Source organism: Trichechus manatus, unplaced genomic scaffold (genome assembly GCF_000243295.1).
Source record: "Trichechus manatus latirostris isolate Lorelei unplaced genomic scaffold, TriManLat1.0 scaffold00123, whole genome shotgun sequence".
In the NCBI taxonomy this organism is placed as follows: Eukaryota; Metazoa; Chordata; class Mammalia; order Sirenia; family Trichechidae; genus Trichechus; species Trichechus manatus.
In genome coordinates, this window is record NW_004444059.1 from 5,227,729 (window position 1) to 5,240,217 (window position 12,489).

The 12,489-nt window shown below is 36.0% G+C and overlaps 1 protein-coding gene across 1 annotated transcript in view; it reads left to right on the forward strand.

The window, feature by feature from the left end:
* Positions 1 to 12,489, forward strand: part of ADAMTS20 (ADAM metallopeptidase with thrombospondin type 1 motif 20) — a 218,167-nt gene that overhangs the window by 72,415 nt on the left and 133,263 nt on the right. Inside the window, exons 8-11 of the mRNA XM_004384567.1 lie at positions 693 to 798; positions 2,831 to 2,977; positions 4,784 to 4,925; positions 6,565 to 6,669. Coding sequence (XP_004384624.1) covers positions 693 to 798; positions 2,831 to 2,977; positions 4,784 to 4,925; positions 6,565 to 6,669 — 500 coding nt within the window. The remainder of the gene's footprint in view (positions 1 to 692; positions 799 to 2,830; positions 2,978 to 4,783; positions 4,926 to 6,564; positions 6,670 to 12,489) is intronic.

The window sequence follows — 12,489 nt, forward strand, 5'->3', positions numbered from 1 at the left end:
TTAAATATCGGGCACTGTGCACTTAACCTATATTTACTAATTTAATTATCGTAATTGAGTATTTGTATACTGCTTCAAAGCCTCATGAGCCCTGGTGGTGCAGTGGTTAAGAGCTCGGCTGCTAACCAAAAGGTTGGCAGTTTGAACCCACTAGTCGCTCCTTGGGAATCCTATGGGGCAGTTCTACTCTGTCCTGTAGGGTTGCTGTGAGTCAGAATCAGCTGAATGGCTATGGGTTTGGTTTTGGTTTGGTCAGAGTCTTAAAACTTTTTTTTTTAAATCATAGATTTGTAGCCCTCTTATTTTCTTCTCTTATTAGTTTTTCTCTTACCAATTTAAACATCTGTGGCCTTTCCTACTGTTCATGTTAATGTGGCCTAAACATGTCATCCTTCTTGTAATAAATATTCTTTTGCTTTTTCTGCCTTTTCTTAACTTGTTGGCGCATTGAATAATTTTGGCTTATTTTCTTGAGTAAGAGTGCAAGAATTTGCTAAAAAGGTTGAACTGCAGACAAACCATTCAGTTTCTTTTTCTCTCTTCTTATTAAATGTGCTTTCAATATTCAGGATCAACTCTGTCTTCATTACTAAATAGTGATGACAATGATAAATGCTTAAGAACTTAGTTCTTGCTTTAGGAATTCGGTATTATTTCCCATTTTGATCAAATACAAACATGAAATTTTTCAGGTTTAGCAGAATTAGGTACCCTGTGTGATCCTTTACGGAGCTGCTCTATTAGTGAGGAAAATGGACTCAGTGCTGCCTTTACTATAGCTCATGAGCTTGGGCACGTGTAAGTATCCCTGTCACCTCAGTATTCCACCTGCTATATGTCATTGCACAGAATGCCTAAAATTCCATCTTCAGTTGAGTAATTAGCATCTTCGTTTATTTATAAAAACAAGTATTAGTATAATTTTCATCCCTGAAATGCTAACTCTGGCTGTTTTGTGATCTATGTTAGGTCAGACAGGCTGCACAGAACAACAGTCTAAGCAAAGAACTAGAACTTGGGAATTCTTTTATTTCATTTACTGTACTGGATTACATGACAAGCACTTCTGGCCTCTATCACTTGTTATCCTATACATGACCAGGTACTGTCCTCTGCCATCTTATGGGAGGGCCTACAGGGGCTATTGGCTCTAGGAACTCCCAACTAATATTTGTAATTCCAACACATTGCTCTTACAGCTTAGAGCCTCAGCAGAGGATGTGGTCTGTGGGGATCCCATGTTCATTAAAATATTTTTTTTTAAGCTTCGCCCCTCCCACTCCATAGCTTTTTATTAAAAATTTGGGATTCTTTTATCTGTTCCTACATTACTAAAAATTCTGCTGGGGTTCTCTGCTCTAAGAACGGAGGCCATGATTTCCCATGATACCCTTGGAGCTCCTATGGAAAGACAGAAACTCGCTACAAAGTCATTCTCTGAAAAATGATTCCAAGTGTACCCCCAGGACTCTTGAGGTTCCTTTGTTATCTGCTAATAAGGAATTGAGGCTAGAGTTACCTCTCTTAGTTTTACTACATTTTCCTTTCCTGGTCATGCCTTGAGGCACGATTAGAACATATACGTAGAATAATTTGAGGTGGAGGTCATTTTTAGTAAATTAGTGCCTCATCAAGCCTTTTTTGGCATGGTTGTATCTCATGATCATCAGCAAGCTGCATACTCTATTTTATACATTGTTTACTGAAGTGGGGGAATCGGATCAGGAGAATACCTAAGGGCTATTGAAGCATTGCAGCAGTATCTAGGGGGCACTATTGCTAGTTTCTAAGGCTGTTAACGGAAGCCCTGGTGGCACAGTTGTTAAGAGCTCAGGTGCTAACCAAAAGCTGAGCTGTTCAAATCTACCCTCTGCTCCTTGGAAACCCTATGGGGCAGTTCTACTCTGTCCTGTAGGGTTGCTGTGAGTCAGAACCAACTTGACAGCATCTAACAACAGCGACAGCAAAGGCTGTTAACTAGTAGAAAACTGCTCTTGCATGGAGTGCTGTCTTAGACATTTATTTACATTTTTATTTAGTTCCTGAGAAGCTCTTTAGATGTCTCTAGGATATGGGTAAGTAATTTAATTAAAGACTGACTGAAATACAAATTTCAGTAGGCAATGATCTGAATTAGGTGGTTGCAAGGTACCTTCTAAACTTGAATTTATATGTGGATCCTCAAAAGAATGCATGGGGTCTGTTGTTGACCAGCTAATTATTCAATATCCTTTCTTTTCTTGTGAAGATTTGGCAGCCATTTGGGAATATTTCTATTGCTTCAGTTCTATCAATCATCACTTATTGATTATAGACCAGGGACAGTACTTAGTCTGTTTCATTTAATATAGATGGACAGTCCAGAATGATATTGACTTAGGAATTTAGGAGGCCCTTTTGATACTGTAGCAATAATAAACGGTCTAGAATTTACTGTGATGTCTCTTTTACTTTATCTGTATCCACACACAAGAATATGCCTGTTGAAACTTAACAGTATTTTTACATAAAAGTTATGTCCATATTGTGATGAAGTGAGCCAGAATCCAAATGGTTTCATTGTTTAGACTCAGAAGTCACATCAACCAACTGTACTAGTGATTAAAAGTTATAATCCAATGTTTCTTAAAAGTCATGCACCCCTAAACATGATGGTAATCCTATTTTCATAATGCTTTATGGAGAGAGCAAGAGTACAAATTCCAATGTGACTGAATTTATCTATAGTTTCATTACAATGTAATGTAAATGTAAAATATCTGTTACTGATTTTGTATACTGTGAAATAATATTTTAATATTCTTTTTTAAGTGTTTATTTTTATTTTTAGATTTAATGTTCCACACGATGATAGTTTTAAATGTAAGGAGACTGGAATTAAACATCAGTATCATGTAATGGCCCCAAGTTTAAATTACCACACGAGTCCTTGGACCTGGTCAAAATGTAGTCAGAAATATATCACTGAATTCCTAGAGTAAGTCTGAATATATGTTACTTTAGTTGAATAATTGAAAAAATTTTAAATCATGAAATCTGAAATTTGTGTGCTCTTTTAAAGTGTTTCAGTTTATGTTTAGTTTTTATCTGTTTAAATTTAACTTACTTTCACTGTGCAAATGGATGCTTAAAAAAAGAAAAGAATTGTATATACATATTATTTAACTCCTACAAAATAAAGTCTTCTTTTGGCTGTTCAGGCCTATTATTTTTTACTTGAACATCTTATTGTAATGAAAACTCCTTTTTCGGGGAGGCTTAATGGGAATCATAGCTTCCATGTGTGTTTTTGAAATTTTCAGAGGCTACTAGGTAATATTTTGACATTTATTTGAGTGTCTCAAGTTTGAGGTATCTGAAGGACAGAGAAAGTCATAGGGATGGGGAGTCTCTAGGTTTGCATATGCTTTTGGAGACTCTTCACAACTCAGAGAGTCTGATCCAAGTTTTTTCTTACCTTATCACTCCACCTCCTGCCAGATTTCTCAACTCCCCAACTCTTTTTATCCAAATGGTGTTTCTATCTTAGTCACTAAAACTTGTCAAAGAGGCAAGCCCAAGCCCTTCTCAGGTAATCTTTTTGTATAGATGGCAGTACCGTGTCATTTCTTTGACTACATATTCTAATCACCATTTTAACAATAATAGAAATTTCTAGTTACTTCTCTTTATGAGCACTATAAAAACAAATAAAACAATGCTTTGGAATATATGTTCATAAATGTATACCATAGTTATAATCATCAGTGGTTATTTATCTATCTATGGGAGCTTGATTTAAACACACAACACAGAGTTACTGTACATAATTTCATTACAGCTTTGTTCAATGGTTAAGTGAGGAATTGAAAAACACCAGTAGGTATGCTTTTGTTTTGTTTTGTTTTTGGAAGGGGGGATTGTTATAATTACCTTCAATGAAAATTTTAAAAGTTACATGTTCATTTTATTGACAAAAGTTGATAGGTATTTTTTGCCAGTAAAAGTTTCCACATAATATCTTTTAATCATTTTAGTGGAACAAATTGCTTTTAACCTAGTTGGAATGGTTGAACATTTTCATAATGTTTTCTACAGATTGGATATTACATGATAAAGTAGGAAAAAGATATATACATAAACTGGTTATGTTATTTATCATGTATTTTAGTAGCAAATTATAAGGTAGGTATTACCATTCTTTTTACAGATGAGGAGACTTAGGCTCAGAAAGATTAAATAACTTGTCCATTGTCACACAGTCTAGGCAGTAGTGCAACCACAGACAAGCTCCCAAAGTCAGAGCTCTTAACTCAATGCTGTACTTTGAGGTGAAAACAGCATAAAACTTAAAATTACTTTTTTGTTTAGAATGAAAAACATACTTTCTCAAATGATTTGAAAACTTAATTTTCATATTTTGACAATTTGTACTTTACAAATAGGGTGTTATTATTGGATAGCAAAGTAGAGCAATAGTGTCATGTGATAATATATGTTTCATAAATTATATTCTGATAAATTTGTTTACTTGTTATTTATTTTTTTAAAAAAAAGCATAACCTTTAAGGTGTTGTGGGGATCAAGTGAAATCAAGTCCATAAAAAGTCTTTTGTAAACTTTGAGGATGTCATTGTGTAAAAGAACATTAGTATACTGATTTTGATATGTGTTAGTTTTTAAATTATGCAAAAAAATTTGATATTCTCTTTGAAAGTGCAGGACTATAGAAAATGTGATAAAAATCTTGTATTGAAATGCTTCCATGTATATTCACAATGTTTTATTTTCTGCATTTGTTCAGTACTGGTCATGGGGAATGCCTCCTTGACAAACCAAATGGAAGAATATATGATCTGTCTTCACAACTTCCTGGATTGATGTATGATGTAAACAAGCAGTGTGAACTTATGTTTGGTCCTGGCTCACAAGTCTGTCCCTATTTGGTATGAAAAATTTTATCCTTTTGTTTGAAAACTACTGTAAGGTTGCAGCTATCATATATTTCAAAATATGTATTTATTTTCTTTTAAGGAAGGTGAACTAAATATATCTTAATTTTTTTATTCTTAGAAAAAATTGGTGTTTGGCAGAAAGGGGTTAAAAAGGGAAGGTAAAATGCTTTGACTACTTATTATATGTCAGGCACTGTGTTAGACACTTAAGAAATTATCTTTGTGAGCTCTCACAAAATCCTATAATGTATTCTTACTTAGTAAACAGGGGCTAGGAGAGGTATGTAACTTGAAAATTAACTAAACTTGTTTAATGACACATATTTAAAATGATATTACTTTGGGGGTAGGGGCAAGAAATGCTGGTGTCTTGATGTTAAGTTGTTATAAAGGATCAGGGAATTGAATAGACAACATTTTCTTTCTCATAAATTTGAATCCAAGGGAATGAAATTTGGTGTATACTGATTAGTTTTCATTAAGCTATTACTTTACAATTTATTTTGAGGTTTTTTTTCATAGATTAGATGCTTTCAATTTCCATGGAAGTAAATGATCTAACATTTTTACTGGGTCTATAAACATTTTAGGGTAAATTTAAGATTTGTTTCAGAATAAATGTCACTGGTTTGGTGAAATCTTACTTTACATTCTAACAGAGTAGTCACTCTATTTTTTCATTCTTTTAACACTCTGTACATATATCTGTACATACCTCACTTAACATATTATTAGATTGTGATAATTGGGGCCAAAATGCAGCCTTGTTCATTCATTTTAATAAAGATATATACACAGTGCCTACACAAGTATCTTCCATTTAGTAGATGTCCCAAAATAAATATTTGTTGAATGAATGAAAGTTACTTATCAGTAAGTACAGAGACATGGAGTTTATATTCTACATAGTGAATATTGTTCCCAAAACCTTAAATTTATAATCACAAATCTTACCAAGCCTTTAAACATCCACTATGGGAGAAAATATTTAATTTTTCATTATAAAAGATACATTTATCTTCTACCTGATTTGAAAACTAAATAAATTTTGAATTTAAATTCAGAAAAAGAAAGGAACTGTCTTGGTTAGAACTCCTATGAGCCTCTATGTGGATTTTTGTTTCCTTGTGAAAACTTCAGGCCCCTTTGTTTAAAAGCTGAAAGTATGCATTATATTCATAAAATAAGAAACTTCAGTATATATTATACAGTATTTCTATGCACATTATTCATACATTCCACTCTTGGATCAAAAAAGGCTTTTGGAAACCCCCTGTGAATAACATTTAAAAACGAGAAGTCCTTTAGAAAAAAGATCCTGTTAAGAGAGAAAAATGTCTTAAATAATTTTAAATACTTCCACTCCAGTTCATCTCACCCATTGTTCAGTGTATGAATAAAAATCTAAAAACTAAAAAAACCTAAATGTTGCCATTTTATGTAGTTAGATTAAAACTGATGACAAGAGTTTAATTATTTAGCAAGGGTTTTTGCTGATTATTTCCCAAAATGACCAGGAAATCAGGAAATATTTAATATCAATTTATAAACTGATGCATTATACTGAATTGATTAGCGTGGTTGTGATTTTATTTTTACTCTTGCTTGCTCACTTTATGTTATTTTGCAGAAACAGTGCAGACGTCTCTGGTGCACAAGCGCAGAAGGAGTTCACAAGGGCTGTCGGACTCAACACATGCCACTGGCAGATGGAACGAACTGTGGTCCTGGGATGGTAGGTTTTCTTCAAGGGTGAGTCTTGTATCAAGAGATTATCCAAGGATGTGATTTACTCTCATTTCAGCGTTCTGTTCATTATTCGTTGTCAACTTTTGCTCTGCTAGATGAATTCATTTCATTGTCATGTTTGTTTGATGTAGTACACTGTTAAGTGAATTAACTTCAGTTTTATTCTTTTTTTGTCAAGATGTAGCAGATCAATATTAAAGTTGCAAATAGATTATCTTAGAAATAATTAAATGAGTATATGGTTATCTAAATATATTATAGCCTTGTCATTACTAACGAGTACAGACATAAAGGTCCTAATATTTTGGCAAATCTCCCAAATTTATGGACACAAACATCGCATACATTTTCTCCCATAAAATTCAGTTAAGTATAAATTGAAATTTTAAGTGGCTTCTCTAGATCTTTTTTAGTTCTAATCATAATAAAATAAATTATGCCCCTAAAATAAACTGCATACTATACTACACCATTTCCATTCTAACATTAATTGTGAACTTACCTAAATCTGCCACATTGTGCTCCAGGATGAAGTCAAGTTCTTTTGACCTTGGTGGCCAATATTGTTGACAACTGAATAAGTTTATCTGTCTGCCTCTTCGGAGCTCCCGCTATGTAGAAGGAGCACTTCTTTGGCAGTGCAGTTGGCTATCACAGCCTCTCTTGCTAACTTTACGTTTTTGCAAAAGTAAATGCTTCTTAAAATTGAAGTCAGTACATTAGCTGAACTTGTGCCTTTACTGCCTGTAGTTTCATTAACATGTTTGTACTGTTTACTGCCTTTCTGTTGAATCCCTTTTCCATCAATGGTCATGTATTCCCTATGCATATCACTCACATCACAAATAAATTGATTATTAAAATTTTATTTTGAACTTCAGCAATTTTTGTAGTAGCGGAAGTACTCACTGAAATAGTCTAACACTCAAATTACTTTTTTGTATTTTGGAGATAAGAATTAGCAAAAGTACTTTACCTTTTTTTCACTTCTTGTAACCAGTATTAGTAATTAACTTTTATCCTTTAATCTGAGAGTTACTATCTTAGGGTAAGCAGAGAAATACAAAGCCTCTTTGAAGTGTGAATGCTGGACTGTTAATTTTAGTCTATTATTAACTTGAAGACTTACCCAAAGATGCTCACCTGACTCAAATCTAGGATTGGGCCTTACTGTATGACTTAGCAAATTTTCAAGTTGCTGTATGTCATGGACCTTGAGGGTGGACTGCATGTGGCCAACATATTGATTGATGACATTTGCAAGTATCAAGAGATACACTGTTTAAAAACTAACTTACTGAGCAGCCTAAATCCAGTTGAGGTTTAAATATGAGTGTAAAACAGATGTTAAATGTCCAGTGTCATAAGTCTTAGAATGTATTTCCACATGTAGCCAAAATGTATTTATTCATTCTCCTACTGATGGGCATTTGGGTTGTTTTAGGTTTTGAGCTGTTATGAATGAAGTTGCTATGAATATTCTTGTACAAGTCTTCTTGAGGAAATATATTTGCATTCTCTTGGGTAGATACCTAGGAATGGAATTGCCAAGTCATAGGATAGGTGTATGTTTAACTTTATAAGAAAGTGCTGGAGGCGGGGCCAAGATGGCGGAGTAGTCAGACATTTCCTCTCATCCCTCTTACAACAAAGACCCGAAAAAACAAGTTAATCGATTATATATGACAGTTTAGGAGCCCTGAACATCAATGGCAAAGTTAAGGAATCAGACTGAGTGGCAGGGGGAGAGAGAGATGGTTCAGAAGCAGCAAGGAGTTGCCAGACCTGACCTGGTGGGAACCTGCACCCTGCAGGCTGGATTGGCTGGCATGCGTGGTGAGGCAAGCGGTGGCACTTGGGATGCGCTTTTCATATCAGGAGAGACAGAGCAGCAGAGAGTCTACTTAAGCCTCCAGAACCAGTGAAAAGCAGCGCTCATTCAGCAAAAGATAAGTACATGCATCTAACCTACTGTGCAGATCAAAAAGCACCCCCTTGGAAGATCTTCTCCTCATTTACCTCCCCCCTCCCCACTCTGCACCAGGTCCCAGGCAGGCTTCAGGGATTGTTGCATCTCCTGGGCTGGAAGTCGGACCTTTCACGTACCCTAAGCCATTGTTCCACCTTTGGAGAGAGAACGAATTAACAAACAGGAAAAAATAACCTGCCAGCTCCTCTAAGCTGGGAATTCAGGGCAGGCACAGCTCCTTTGCCTAGGCACAGGCATAAGGGGGCTATGGACTTTGAATGCCTTTCACTCTTGCATAGACATGTGTGGGCCTATTTCAACAGTATAGGCCCTCATTAAAACAGTACAACAGGGTATATACCTGAAGCCTAACTTCACTGTATCAGCTATATGATGGAGTGGCAGGTTTGTGACATTTGATACTGCTTTGCCCATTAAGCAGGGTCCTCATATCAGGGGCCTGACAACTAGTGGCTCCACCCGTGCCACCTAGCTACCTGTGACGGGGTCCAAGAATAAGTGGTGCCTCCCAGTCCTTACAGACAACAGCATTGGGTGCCCATAGCCCAGCTGCAAAACCCACCTACCTACACACTCTAGGGAACAGGGACACGCTTTCCTCCCAGACATTCAGGGGCAGCCATCAGCACCCTGCCTTGCTACTGTGTGACCCCCTACTGCAGCCAGATACTTGTACCTACTCCATTCACCCTGCCTGTCTAGGACCGTAGGCGAGAGCCTGCACCACCCAGTGACCGACTATCTGGACACCTGAGCTGAATGATACAAGAAAATTAAATGGACTTCTGGGCTCACATACCTAGTAATAGCTCTAACCACCTGGTGACAGGATATGAGAGCTTCAAAGGTGCCAATAATCAAACTAGCTCACACAAGCAGCCTAGTTGGGCATATCAAAACAAAACAAGAAGCTAGGACACAGTAAAAAACATAAAATAAATAAACATAATAACTTATTGATGGTTTAGAGACAATAGTCAGTATCAAATCCCATAAAGAGGCAGATGGCTTCAGCAAGCCCCCAAAAGAAAGAATCAAGAAACCTTCCAGAGGAAGAGAACTGCTTGGAATTACCAGAGGTAGAATTCAAAAGATTATTATACAGAGCTGTTCAAAAGATCAGGAAGGAGATCAAGCAAGACACGGAACAAGCCAAGAACACATGACAGAGCAATAGAGGAACTTAAGAAGGTTATACAAGAGCATAATGACACATTTAACAGGCTGCAAGAATCCATAGAGAGACAGCAAACTGAAATCCAACAGCTTAACAATAAAATTTCAGAATTAGACAATGCAATAGAAAGTCACAGGAGCAGAATTGAGGCAATGGAAGTCAGAATTAGTGAGACTGAAGATAAAACACTTGATACCAACTTATTTGAGGAAAAATCAGATAAAAGAATTTTAAAAAATGAAGAAACTCAAGAATTATGTGGGACTCTATCAAGAAGAATAACCTACAAGTGACTGCAGTACCAGAACAGGAGGGGATAACAGAAAATACAGAGAGAATTGTTGAAGATTTGTTGGCAGAAAACTTCTCTGATATCATGATGAGAAGATATCTATCCAAGATGCTTATCGAACCCCACACAAAGTAGATCCCAAAAGAAAGTCACCAAGACATATTATAATCAAACATGCCAAAACCAAAGATAAAGAATTTTAAAAGCAGCTAGAGATAAACAAAAAGTCATCTACAAAGGATAATCAGTAAGACTAGGCTCAGACTACTCAGCAGAAACCATGTAGGCAAGAAGGCAATGGGATGACATATGTAAAGCCTTGAAGGAAAAATATTGCCAGCTAAGAATTATATATCCAGCAAAACTGTCTCTCAAATATGATGGCGAAATTAGGACATTTCCAGATACACAGAAGTCTAGGGAATTTGTAAAAACCAAACCAATATTATGGAAACACTAAAGGCAGTCCTCGGGTTAAAAAATCAATAACATCAGGTAACAACCCAAGACTAGAACACAGGACAGAACAACCAGGTATCAACCCAGATTGGGAAGACACAAAAGTAAATCAAAGCTAAAACACTGAAAATAGGGAAACAGAGAGGTCAATATATAAAAGATGAAAACATTAAAACAAAAAAGAGGGACTAAATAATGTAGTCATAGATCTTTCATATGGAGAGGAAGTCAAGGAGATATAAATAAATAAAAGATTGGTTTAAACTTAGAAAAATAGGGATAAATATTAAGGTAACCACAAAGGAAACTAACAATCTTACACATCAAAATAAAAAACAAGAAGAACATAAAGACCCAGCAAATACAAAATCAGCAACAATGAAAACCATGAAAAGAAAACACATAAAGAATGATTGAGCACAGAAAATTAAGTGGAACAAAGAAACTGGCGAAAACACACAAAACAAGACATCAAAATGACAGCACTAAACTCATATGTATCAATAATTACACTGAATTTAAATGGACTAAATGCATCAATAAAGAGACAGAGAGTGGCAGAATGGATCAAAAAAACACAATCTGTATATATGGTGCCTACAAGAGAAACACCTTAGACTTAAAGACACAAAAAAACTAAAACTCAAAGGATGGAAAAAAATATATCAAGCAAACAACTATCAAAAAAGAGGAGAAGTGGCAATATTAATCTCTGACAAAATATACTTTGAAGTAAAATCCACCACAAAAGATGAAGGACACTATATAATGATTAAAGGGTCAATACACCAGGAGGGCATAATCATAATAAATATTTATGCACTGAATGACAGAGCTCCAAAATACATAAACTGTAACAACATTGAAAAGAGAGATAGACAGCTCCACAATAATAGTAGGAGATTTCAACACACCACTTTCAGTGAAGGACAGAAAATCCCGAAAGAAGCTCAATAAAGACACGGAAGATCTGAATGCCACAACCAGCTTGATCTCACAGACATATACAGAATGCTCCACCCAACAACACCCAAGTATACTTTCTTTTCCAATGCACATGGAGCATTCTCCAAAATAAACCGCATATTAGGCCATTAAGTAAGTCTTAACAGAATCCAAAGCATCGAAATATTACAAAGCATCTTTTCTGACCATAAAAGTAGAAATCAATAACAGAAAAAGCAAGGAAAAAAAATTCAACACATGGAAACTGAACAACAGCTTTCTCAAAAACTAGTGGGTTATAAAAGAAGTTAAGGAAGGAATAAAAAAATTCCTAGAATCAAATGAGAATGAAAACACATTGTACCAGAACATTTGGGACACAGCAAAAGCAGTGCTTAGAGATCAGTTTATAGCAATAAATGCACACATCCAAAAAGAAGAAAGGAGAATGGGCCACATAAACCAGAGACTTCAACAGCCTGAGACCAGAAGAACTAGATGGTGCCCGACTACCACCAATGAATGTCCTGACAGGGAACACAACAGAGGGTCCCTGATGGAGCATTAGAAGGATGGGATGCAGAACTCAAATTCTAGTAAGAAGACCAGACTTAATGGTCTGACTGAGACTGGAAGCACCCCAGAAAGCATGGCCCCTGGTCTCTCTATCACCCCAGAACTAAAACAATTTCCAAGGCCAACTCTTCAGACAGGGATTGGACTGGACTGTGGGACATAAAGTGATACTTGTGAAGAATGTGCCTCTTAGTGAAGTAGATACAAGAGATCAAAGGGGCGGCTTCTGTCCAGAGGTGAGATGGGAAGGCAGAGAGAGTTAGGAGCTGAACATTCATGGGGAATCAGGGGTGGAGGGGAGGAGTGTGCTGTCACAGAATGGGGTGAGCAGTTGGGTCTCATAACAATGTATGTAAAAAAAAAAAAA